Source organism: Cydia splendana, chromosome 18, assembly GCF_910591565.1.
Source record: "Cydia splendana chromosome 18, ilCydSple1.2, whole genome shotgun sequence".
NCBI lineage: Eukaryota > Metazoa > Arthropoda > Insecta > Lepidoptera > Tortricidae > Cydia > Cydia splendana.
This window is the reverse complement of record NC_085977.1, coordinates 9,121,065-9,133,533: the sequence shown is the minus strand read 5'-3', so window position 1 is coordinate 9,133,533 and position 12,469 is coordinate 9,121,065. Positions and strand designations below refer to the sequence as shown.

Genomic DNA, 12,469 nt, shown 5'->3' with positions numbered 1-12,469 from the left:
TAAACATCAAATAAATATTTTGTTTCACAGTCAATTAGGAAACCCTACTATCCCTTACTAAATAAATGTGAAAGTAACTCTGTATGTCTGTTACCAGTTCATGCTTTAAAAGGAAAGGAAACGACCGGTTCTCCATACAAATTTAGTCTCCATCTTCCTTTCTGTATATTGACATAATGGAAAATATAAAATTAGCTGTTTGATTTTGCTCTACTTTTTTGGTTATTATAAGGGTGAGGAGCGGAACCCTAATGCCGCACAAATTAAAAAAAATCTAAACTTATACTAATTACAAAATCGAAAAAAACTAATGAAGGGGCACTATGGTCAATAAACATTTAATTTGAGGAAAATGGGAACTACGTTTGTATGGAGAAGCGGTCGTTCACTGTCGTCTTAAACCGCTAAGCTAAAAACACATACTTATATGAAATTTAGTATGGTGATAGTTTGAGTTCCGGGAAAGGACTTGGAATAGTATAAATCACGGAAATCACAATTCTAGGCAGACGAAGTCGCGGGCAGAAGTTAGTGTGATATAAATGACATACCTTCTTAAAATATCCGCCATGTAATCTCATATGGCCATTGAGAGCGGGTATATTTTTGAACTTCCGATGGCACAAATTGCATTCGACAGGCTTGACTTCGCCGCGCACCGCGCCCCCGCCCGCGCCCGCTCCGCTCATCGCCCCGCTGCCGCTCCCGCTCGCACTCGCCGCGCTGCCACATTTCTGGCTCCCCTGCTGCGCCTGTCAATTTAACGATGACTTCACAAAAGTTCAAAAGACTTCCCAACTTATTACGTACTTTGTAATTTCAAGGTACAAACTTTCAATCTACGGTAGCTCGTAAATATTCTAAGTTAATTAATGGATTTTGATGGACTTTGCTCCCGTAATCTCCTTCGGTTTTAAAGGAAATTAGTAATTATAGGTTCCAGCATTTCGAGCAAAGTAAAGTAATTTTTCTGTTCGCTAATCTGTTTTTGCATGTAGTGGGGCTTATATTTATTAGCAATATTTTCACCAAAGCGACGGCGGCGGACGCAGTGCAGTTATTCATTCAGCTAAAATTTTAATTAGTTGCGGATTTCCGTCGCACCGCACCGCCACGTCCGCCGCACAGTGAGAACTTTAACGCCATTGTGGAGGCGCCGGCAAAAATCCATCGTTAGTATCTCATAAAATATTCCCCGATATTACTGCGCATTACAGTTCACAGTCAGAAGAATACAGGCTTAACAACAGAGCGCAGGGCTGGCACCGAAAGTTTGCGAAGCCCTCATTGTTGACACCTACGAAGACAATAACCTCCAAACGATACCCCCGGCACAGTTTAAGCAGCTTGGCAGGTGAACAACACGACTGCTAAACGACTTTTACTTGATTCCCTTAAAACCCATAAGGGATTTGAAAAGTTAAAAGAGGTAGATAATAAGATAAATAAGTAGACGAATGATAAATACGAACAGAAGTCGTCAGGATAAGTTTTATGTGCCTGTCTTTAAAATGGCCTTTGAATGTTTTAAGCAGTCAGTAACTCGCTTAGTGGAATATAAATATTCTCTTTGATAGCGGCGTTCGTAGATTTAAGAGTGTGCACCAGTGCTGCGGACGGCTTTATATGTATTCGCACTTACTTGCAGACTATAATATTCAGTGATCGTTAATTTTCCAGCAATTTTGGTGCAGCATTGTTGGTTAAAAGCATCTGTATGCTCTACTCTAGGTGGAATAGATAATTAGGGTTAATAACAGTAATAAACCTTAACCAATCCTCCCCCTAGAAAAAAATTGAAGAAAATCCTTTATTTTTACTATGCTGCACCAAAATTGCTGGAAATTTAACGATCACTGCTAATATTACAAGCCGGCTTTAACTTTTTTAGGCTTTTTATATCCGCAATATTTTATGATAAGAATATTTTACTAAGGAACTTGCAGTGTACTGCTTAACCTCTAATACATTATAAAGTACCTACAAACTTAACAAAACAATATGACGACCGGTCTGGCCTAGTGGGTAGTGACCCTGGGTAGGGTTCGAATCCTGGTAAGGGCATTTATTTGTATGATGATACAGATATTTGTTCCAGAGTCATGGTTGTTTTCTATGTATTTATATAACTATTATATATATCGTTGTCTGAGTACCCACAACACAAGCCTTGAGCTTACCGTGGGGCTTAGTCAATTTGTGTAAGAAATGTCCTATTTATTTATTTATTTATTCTTAACTCACAAACCAAAAAATAATGATTAAAAGTACATCAGGGAAATACAAACATGAAGTCGTAATCATAAATAATGATTGCCACATGTTAAGGTACTTTTACGTAGATAAACGCATGCTCAACAACTCCCTGAGCCGCCTGAGCATAACAACATAATGTCCCCGCATACGCGATAAGGGCTTGTCTGCCAGATAGGCGTTTTTGCCAGTTGACTAATACGCTTTCCGGGGACACATGTTAAAACTGGGTCGGGCGCGTAATTTATCTGATTTGAAGGTTTTTTTCAGCGCGCCAACCCTAACGGCGCTATTAGGGCTGCTCGTTAGGTTAATGTGCGGTAGGTGAGCAGCTGTTCGGCAGCGCTACCAGGAGCGTTTTTCCCATACATCATCCGTGTACCGCACTCGTGCCGGTTTGTTTCGGTGCAACTTTTAACAAATGGTTGTGGCTAGCGCGATTGCTTGCATATGCAAGTTGTAAATCTAAGCTGTGTGTTCGGAATGCGACAGTTGCATGCTTAAAGTTTGCAATGTCCGCCGCGAGACCGCGGCCTGCTCCAGTAACAGTTAAACCTACCTACATGGATTTGCATGAATTGATTTATGACGCCTATAAATTTAAAGCGATATATTCTGGTTGCGCGCAGGTAAATGTGTGTCTCCAAAACAATTTTAAATACTTTTTTATTTAAATGTCTATTTTCACGATACCTAATGTGAGTAAACTGAGTAAACACTTAGTATGATGTCGGTCCTGTATTCCTCTTTATCTATTACATTTATAAGTAGTAACAACAACAAGCAAAAAAATAACACAAATAATTATCCTTTTTAACAATATAAGATACGCACAACTGCAGGACTAGCAGAGATATTGCTATTTTAAGCAATAAAAACATTTTTGAATCTATAAAAATATTGTTATCTAAATACAGGCACACAGGAACATTTATTAGATTAAATATTATTGGCGAGATCTATGCTTGAAAGTAAATATTTTAATAAGCATACCGTACGCATGAGGTGAATATTTGATGTTAAATTGTATCATTTAATCGTAGAAAAATACGTTTTTTGAATATAAGTAGACGAGAAACCAAACTAACAAATAATATTGTGATAAAATATTTGATGTTTGTGTTAAGATTAAAAATTATTATTTTTATCATTTATTAGTGACATACCTTCGGGGGCGGTTTCGTAAATGTATGTGTTTGAAACAACTGCGTTATCCAATTCTCCATCTCGACACCACACCGTTATTGTATCACTTTAATTCAGTGCAACATCACTAAAACACCATGAGTTACATAATAGGGCAGAGTTGTTTATCTCACGGTATTCGGCCGTGGAATGATATGGTCCAGTATGGGAGAGACATCGAAGAGATGACCCCCAATGGTATTCGTCCTCGCGAATCATAAGATAAAGTGACCAGTCAGCGAACAAAAGCGTTGCGCTACTATAGAATAACATTTGCATAATTTAGTTCCACGCTGACCGTGTTATTATTAATTGATCGGTACTTATATTATAAACAGGTAGGTACCTAGGTACAAATAAATAATTGCATAAACAAATTAAGAGCTTTACCGTAAAATATCAGCAACTAATTTTAAAATCATTAATTATAATTGTCAATATTAACAATTCGGTAGAACTAAATTAAGTGTTAATATGAAAACGTCAGCAAAATATTATGATTTTCGTAAAATTACATTAGTAAATAAAGCTATGGGGCTGGCAACATACGCGGATTTTAGTCAAATCACATTGATTTGTTTCGATAATTTGTTTTGTTTTTCAGAGTTTCATACCCGAAGGGTGTTAACAAATCCTATTACTTACGGCTCGATTCGGGAAATGAATTAGAGATTCACTAGATATGGAATAGTAAAGATATGTGACGTTCCACGGAAAAAGGTGCCTTATGGCGGCTGGCGCCGCGATTCGGGAAATGAATTAGAGATTCACTAGATATGAAATAGTAAAGTTATGTGACGTTCCACGGCAAAAGGTACCTTACGGCGGCTAGCGCTTACGTCGCATAGCGCCGCAATAATATTGGAGCGACGTTAATAATAGCGTAAGCGCCAACCGCCATAAGGTACCTTTTGCCGTGGGACGTCACATATCTTTACTATATGTGACGTTCCATGGTAAAAGGTACCTTATGGCGGATATTATTGGAGCGGCGTTAATAATAGCGTAAGCGCCAACCGCCATAAGGTACCTTTACCCGTTGGACGTCACATATCGGATCTAGTTAATCTCTAATTCATTTCCCGAATCGCGCCGTTAGTCTCCGCTGTTCGTATGTCTGTCAGCGGAGCGGATTATATTTCTTATTTAGACTGCAATGTGACGCTAAACTTTAAATCTTAATAGAGCGTATTCGTATATTTTCCGTTGTAACAATAAACAACCCATATTTATTATATTATATACAAGAACTGAGATTTTTTGGTGTTGTTTTTCGAATTGTATGGAACAGTTCTCCATTTTCTGATTTTTAGCCGTTTTATTTATATATACCTAATTACGCATGTAGTTACAGTTGCCTGTAACAGTATCTGACAAGACACCCAAAACCATCCAATACATTCTAAGAGCTTAGAAATTCAAGTATAAACTTTGTCAGATATTATAATAATAAATAAATAACCCCGCAGGGCAGCTTGTGGCGAGCTGTTGGGGACTAACGACCCCACGGACCCGAGTGCTCCCGAGAGTTGGCCAGGGTCTCCGTCTCCGGCGTGTCTTCGTCGGTCGGAGCGGACCCCAAGGGGACCCGCAGGACTCTCAGCTCTGGCTTGCCTTCATTGGCCGTCCAGAGAGGAGTCGCTAGAGCTATATGCTCCAGGGGTGGAAGTGAAAGATGCATAAGACGCGAGTTGGCACAGTGGCTGGTAACACACACACCTCCTCTCGACACCCCTGAGCCGCTCACACCGGTGTTGCTCCTGGTCGTCTTTATGACGGCAGTTTCAGGAGCCCATCTAGTCAGCGGCGAGTCACCACCTGCCTCGATAACGTGTACTAACATTGTTATGGCAGGTGTCCGGACCTCTCAGCAATAGCCCAATCTTTTGACCAGCCAAGATTCAACACCATAACCGGCACTTTTCTCCATTATATTTACAATAGCCCCTACACCTGTTGGGACCGATTTACGGGTATCTATTTGTACCCGTGAATGGGTTCTAGCAGGTATATTACATAACAGCAAACTTCTCCAAAGGGCCTATACCTGTTGGATCTGTATCCCCACGCACGCCTATCAAATGACCGCCGGGATGTATTTACCCGTGAGTTTTAAAGAGATACAAATAAATAATAAATAATAAACAATTCTTACACAGAGTCCCACAGTAAGCTCAAGAAGGCTTGTGTTGCGGATACTCAGAAAACGATATATATAATATATAAATACTTAAATACATAGAAAACAACCATGACTCAGGAACAAATATCTGTGTCATCACACAAATAAATGCCCTTACTGGGATTCGAACCCAGGACCATCGGCTTCACAGGCCTGACCCACTAGGCCAGACCGGCCGTCAAAATTATTAATAATATATAAATTATTAATTGTCTAGGCATTTTTACCAACCTTTAAATGGCCTATAAAACAAGAAACCCATTGAACACAACTGTTTATTAACGCAAGCCTTACAAACCAAGTCTCATACAATTTCAAGTGCTCTACAGCCCGAGGGAAATATCTTAAATTGGAACAAAGCACGGATGTGACCATGAGATAAATTTCTGTTGGATAGTGTCAAGTTAAAAATGCATGTTCATGTTCGTGCAAAGCGAACCAATGCCATCTTTTAGGTAAATAAATTTCATAAATTGGGACGAAACATGGAAGTGACCAATTGGCCATGTAAATTTTCCGTTGCAGTTTATAAATACCTAAAGTTAAAATTGAACACAATATATTATTGATGTGTGAATTGAATTGTGATGACTTATAAATATAAAATGCAATGTACGCTTGACATTTGAAGATAATCATCTGTAGATGGGGAATAAAAGTTGATTTAAAAGGCTGAAAAAACTTATTATTCCTGATGTACATAGGCTCTTTTGATTACAGTACAATGCATAGCCACGTGGTGACTAAGGAGGTCACAGGTCGCATGCATTAGAGAAAAGGTCAAACTGTTTAGAATTTTAAATAGGGCGTTTGGCATGCAGGGCATACGTAGACAGCATTTGAATTTATAAATAAGTCATGCGTTATTGATCTTAATACATGAAGGGTTAATCGTACCAAATAGCTATACGGCTACCACCAGTTTTGACATTGACATAACGCTCACGTTTACGTAACTTACTTTCTATGCATCTCGCTCGTACTCGCATATGCGAGCAATAGTGCAAGCGAGATGTACAGAAAGTAAATTACGTAGACGTAAGCGTTATGTCAATGTTAAAACTGATGGTAGAGGCTCTAATCAATTTTCCAGCGCCGTTTATAAAATATTATTTGAAATGCGAGTTTTTACAAGTATTGTGGTTTAAAAATTAAAATAAATAATAATATATAATATTAACTTATTAGAGTTAGACCAAGATAAGTCTGCAAGGAGTCCCATAGCACACGCAGTGCAAGTGTTATTTATACGTCATAATATAATAGTAGTTTGACATTTAAAATAACACTTGCACTGCGTGTGCTATCAAAATCGTTGCACACTTATCTTGGACTAACTCTACATGCTATTCATAGTACATTTATTTTAATCTAACACATATCTACTAATAATTAACAAACGAAACGTTAAGCTGCGTACGGACAGTGCGTTCCTCTGGTTACGCGTAGTCGGGATACGCAGTCCACGCGTACATTTTACCAAAAACCAACTATGGCGGCTAGCTAGAGTGTACGCGTAGCTGCAAGTACGGACATGGTATTCCAGGACACGCGTAACCAACTACGCGTGCCAATGTACGCGCAATCCGTACGCAGCTTTAGAAAAACTTTAACATTTTCGTAAAAAAATCCCTCTTTCTCTTTCTAATTTGGCTAAAATGGTGCATAATAACTATCACCTTAGTTATAAAACGAATCAATTGACACTTCATTCAACGAAATCGGCTCAGTAGTTTTGACTAGAGATGCAACGGATAGTTGTTTGGCCGGATACCGGATACCGGATATTCAGCCTGACCATCGGCCGAATATTTGGCCGGCGGAACTATACCTACATTTCGGTTTTTCAGGTGCGCATTGTGTAGGTTTGACCTGTTTCCTAGTGAACGTTCGCGCGGACACATTTCTAGGTTCAAAATGAGTGCGCGCGCAAGTCAGTGGAATGTTTAGATTGTTTTAAAACTAAAATAAGCACGATTATGACCGTGACTGTTTCTTAAATCCAATTAGTTTACTCCGAAATCAAGCAATGTTACTATCCGGTATCCGGCCGGATAGTAGGTCACTATCCGGTATCCGGCCAGATACTAAAATATTGGCCGGATAGGCCGGATACCGGATAGTAACTGAATATCCGGTGCATCTCTAGTTTTGACGCTACGGTGGGTACGAACATACTGCTAAAATAACCCTCTTCATAGCCGGATAAAAATTCAACATCACAACAGAATTAAATTAAGCATTTGTTTAAAATAGCTAGTCTGGTATTAGTCATTGAAGATTTTAGTTGAGATGATGGACCGAGACTGTGAGAGTCACGTAACGGCGGTAGGCACACGTCCTCAATTATGCATCGAAACGTTTACCCGCTCACGCGCCACCTGCGCCGTTGTCACCCTACATTATTAATGGATAGCCATAGGCACCCCTCACGTGAAGATCCGAACTAGTTTAAGATACATTAATACTTTTTACTAATTTAATTTTTATGATAGGGTATCAACCTGACCCATATATAGGTACATTTTCGCGTTAGGTCCCTTTTCTTTGGACAAAATACATGTTTACATTGATATTCAGAATGAAAAATAGGAATTAGATCAATTTATATATGACATATTATAAATTGAATACGTTTTATGAGTGAAAGTCACCATTACCCCCCCCCCCCCCCCTGTTCATAAATATAAGAAACACATTTTTGTTACTTTGTTAGTATGTTTCTGCATAATTTAACTGGTCGAAGAGTGGAGCTCTGAACACAGTCTTTTGATTCGAAGTTAGAGCCATTTCTTCGTCTCTCTCCTTCGCGTCTTTTTAACAACAGGACTGGAAAGGACTCGAGTCCTGAATTAAAATTTCGCATTTTCGCAATTTCAATTGGATGGATACCATTAAATAAAAAAGGAAAAAATAAAAGGGAATACGAATGTAGGTACAAAATAATACTCGTAAAATATCAGAACATTGAAAAATGCGTTACGAAACAAACAGTTTCTAAATACGTACCTAAATATTATATTTATTGTAACAGACTTATATTAAATCACAAAGAACTTTTAACTTATTTTGTTTCTGTTGAAAAGTACGAAATAGCTACGAAATATTCACGGCTGTGACATTTGAAAAGAATCGAATTTGAAGCAGAGTTGAGTGTTGCAGAGCGAGCGGCAGCACACAAAGAGACGCGAATCTCTGTAGCTACGAACCACGAAACTAACAAATATTTGTGTGGCATCCTCCGCTGGAAAGGCGCATGAGTTTTGGAACTAAAAATGTGAATCACACGGTCTTATGGATTTGATGGGTGTAGGGTGTGACCAAACGGATAAAGCGCGACGTGACCATTTCATAAATGCATGCTTAGTCATATTGCCCGCTGTTACAGATACGGTTGGGTACGCGGACATATTATGACTCGAGGCCTTATTAAAACTATTTAACAGTTTCAAACGAATTGTGTACTGGTACTGTTAGTTTTACATGAAAAAGGTTTGAGGTTTCTCGCATACCGAGTTGATTTAAGTAATAACTAGTGAAGTTTTATAATTATGCAATGGTGATAAACAGAATTAAAACATTCTCCCGTTTAAATAAATACATAAAAAAAGGAATGAGCAAGCGAATTAAGTAGAAATTATTTAAAGGAACAACGTTAAAAGCGAATATAATTCCATTTCCTCAAGTGGCCAAGCAAAACACTAGATAATAAAGAAACGAATCTTATATTCCGAGCAAGCTCTACCTGGCCGAGGTGAGAAGTCGCTCCGCAGAGGACAAATACAATTTGCGGGCGTGGCAAGAATTGCAGGGGCCATCCCTGCTTATACACTGACCGAGAAGCTCTCATTAAGAATATTTCAATATTGACATAATATCTAGTATTGAAAGTTGAGTTTGAGAGTGCTTTGGAGAAAGATCTAATGAAATACAAATAGGGTACGATACCTATTTAAATAGAGCCAATGAGGTAATCTAAATAGCAGGATTGGAGTACGGAAACATATTCAAACTATTCAAAGCAATATTTGTAATACAAATTTTACATGGTATTTACTCTAATCAACTATACACGTGTAGTATATTTCTACAGGGTGATTCATGAGACGTGAGCAGGACTAATCCTGCACACTCAGTAACTGATAATTGATCGATCACCGTCGTATTTAGGTGAAACAACCACACTTTTTCCTATTTTTTTACTTTTTGGTGAGGGCAAATTTAATTCTCTACAATCATGGTCACCCTACAAGACCTAATTAATAAACATAAAACCTCTTTAAACGTAATGACAGCATTTTGATTACCAAGAAAATAAACTGTCAAACTTGATTGAGTACGAGTTTTCAAAAGTAACCAGACCGTGATGACAGTGATGACCTTCGAGCAACACCGGCTTCCGACACATCGGAAGGGAGGGGCCCAAGCGATATCTCACCGTACAAATCATTCTGCCATTTTTCGCGGGGGAAAGGTGCACACAGTCGCACTTCTCACACACTTACATACAAAATCCAATCTGTAATGACGACACAAATACATAGAAAATGACACACGTCAAAGACAAATCTTGCAAACCTAGATCTCTTTTTGTGTACGGACGAGTGACAAGTGTCACAACACGCACACTAACACATTTTCGTTGAAGTATGTTATTGTATTCTGAGAGATGAGAAGTCAGATTTGTCGCTCGACCGATCCGCAATTTGTACTGAGCGAGCAAAATCGATAAATCCAACAATTACATGAGACTAAAATATAATAATTGTGTTTGAATGTAATTAAACGTATGATATGTAAAAAAAAATATTACATGTGAAATGTAACACTTTCTTTTTGTAAATTTGATGTCCCCGACCTCTTTTTATAACAAAAAACCGAGCAAACAGGCATTTTTGTGCAGCAGTGTTCACGCGCGCGTCTGGACTCGGTCTAGTGAAAAATCCAAGTGCAACTAGTTTTATTACCCGCGCTAGATTAGATTGACGCGCTAATCTTGTACCTCGGCAGAGGGGAAATAGTGCGAATGCCGCCTCCCTTCCGTGTTGCTCGAAGGTGATGACACTCAATTTGACACAGAATATCGGTAGTTTAGTATTCTAATTGTGGGGTGACCATGCATGTCGTAAATAAATTAATTTTTTTTTTCAACACGACTAGAAAATTAACGTTAACCTCACTAATACTGATACGAAACAGTTGCTTTTAATTAACGAAATGCGCAGTGTTAGTCCTGCTCACGTCTCCTGAATCATCCTGTATGTCTGTTGTAAAGGAAACTTATATTCTGTATAGCGTTAACGTGAAATTTACGGATATTTGCGATTTTTTTCCCGTAAAGTATCGGACAATAGCGATTACCTACTTGTCATTGATTTGTTAAACTGTTAACGAATGTTTGGTTCTGTATGAAAATTATAATGTATTCCAAACCGGTAGAAGAAAAAAATAGATACCTAGCCCATAAAGCACACATTTCACGGGCAAGTTAATTGAAATACCGTTAACATTTTAATCCAGCAAACAAAGTTAAATCCAGCAATATTTCGATTGTAAACGAAATGAGCGTTCCCAGCCACATGTATTAATCCCCCAAGGCATTATTATATATGGCAACAAATGACGGAGAGACACAAATTCACCACATATCGAATTCAATAATAAAGTCGCACAAAGCGACAACGGATTTCAAAGGAATTCCGCTGTCAATACATGAAACAAAACCTGGTCGGAGGTTGTAATTATGAGCCTGTGTTTGTTGGGGCTATATTGCTTCCTGCAGGTGACGTCAAATCAGGGGCCGATCAAACTGAGTGCTTTTAATAAAGCCAGCCGCCGTGCTTCGCTGCCCGTTTAACACTGATCCCCCGCAATTTTCTCCCCTAATGAAATCACCAGTGGTATTAATTCATGTTAACGAAAACGGGGCTCTCGTAACGCTGGTAATGCGTGTAAATAGACTAGCGATGGACTGGCGGTAGTTATGTGCATGTTAAATTAATATTGTGCGCGTGTTAATTAAATAGGGATGAAATGAAAATGTTAGCTTCAAAGAGTATACACAATTTACATTTACAGACAACCCTATATATATTTAAACTCTAGGCGACGGTACAATTTGTCAAACAGATTTATACTGTTAGTTTGTCATGCATGGTAGACTGTATAAAGCTACTTGTGAATGTACAGGTTGCAGCTTGGCGCAAATCACTAGCTTTGAATGAGTTTTAGGGACACTTTCCTATCAACTAAAAATAAAGTCATTGTCTTATACAAGATGTAACAAAAATAGTCCGGATCCATTTAAGGGCATATTTGGTGTAGTGTACTTAAAAGGAAAAAAAATAAAGAAAAAAAATTGACCCGTTTTTTTTCCTCTCCATACAAATACCAAAATTGTTTCGCTCTACTTTGTCCTCATTAGAACACGATACTGAATATGCCCTTAAACGGATCCCCACTATTTTTGTTACACTTGTATCACTGTTTTAGGATTCAAATCCACTTGATTAGGAAAACTATCAGTCGAAGAACGCACAATTTATAATAAGTAGGATACCGTTCAAATACAAATATTAGCTAAATAACTTAAAGCGATGCTTGCTCTTTTTATATTTAAATAATTACCATCGTTGCAATTAGCGAGGCATGTTTCCAGACTCGCAACTGTTCTGCCATTACTAGAAAATAATTGTCCATTATAAAACGAGGGGCAAAATGCGAGCAGAATTATTAATACTCTAGCATTGAGAGAAAACAATAGAATGTGCCGTGGGAACGGGCCTGCGGATTCTTATGTTAATACCGATACATCGCGGATCGGCCAGCGCGAAACGTCCACCGAATTAA

General features: G+C 38.4%; 2 protein-coding genes across 3 annotated transcripts in view; one reads left to right on the top strand and one right to left on the bottom strand.

Annotated features, from left to right (window-relative positions):
- Window positions 1–12,469, bottom strand: part of LOC134799522 (AF4/FMR2 family member lilli) — a 287,646-nt gene that overhangs the window by 11,051 nt on the left and 264,126 nt on the right. For both annotated transcript variants that reach the window (XM_063771941.1, XM_063771942.1), the window contains one exon: window positions 552–752. In XM_063771941.1, the coding sequence (XP_063628011.1) occupies window positions 552–752 (201 nt within the window). The remainder of the gene's footprint in view (window positions 1–551; window positions 753–12,469) is intronic.
- The window catches only part of LOC134799545 (CAAX prenyl protease 2), a 271,391-nt gene that overhangs the window by 67,843 nt on the left and 191,079 nt on the right, over window positions 1–12,469 (top strand). The window lies entirely within an intron of this gene.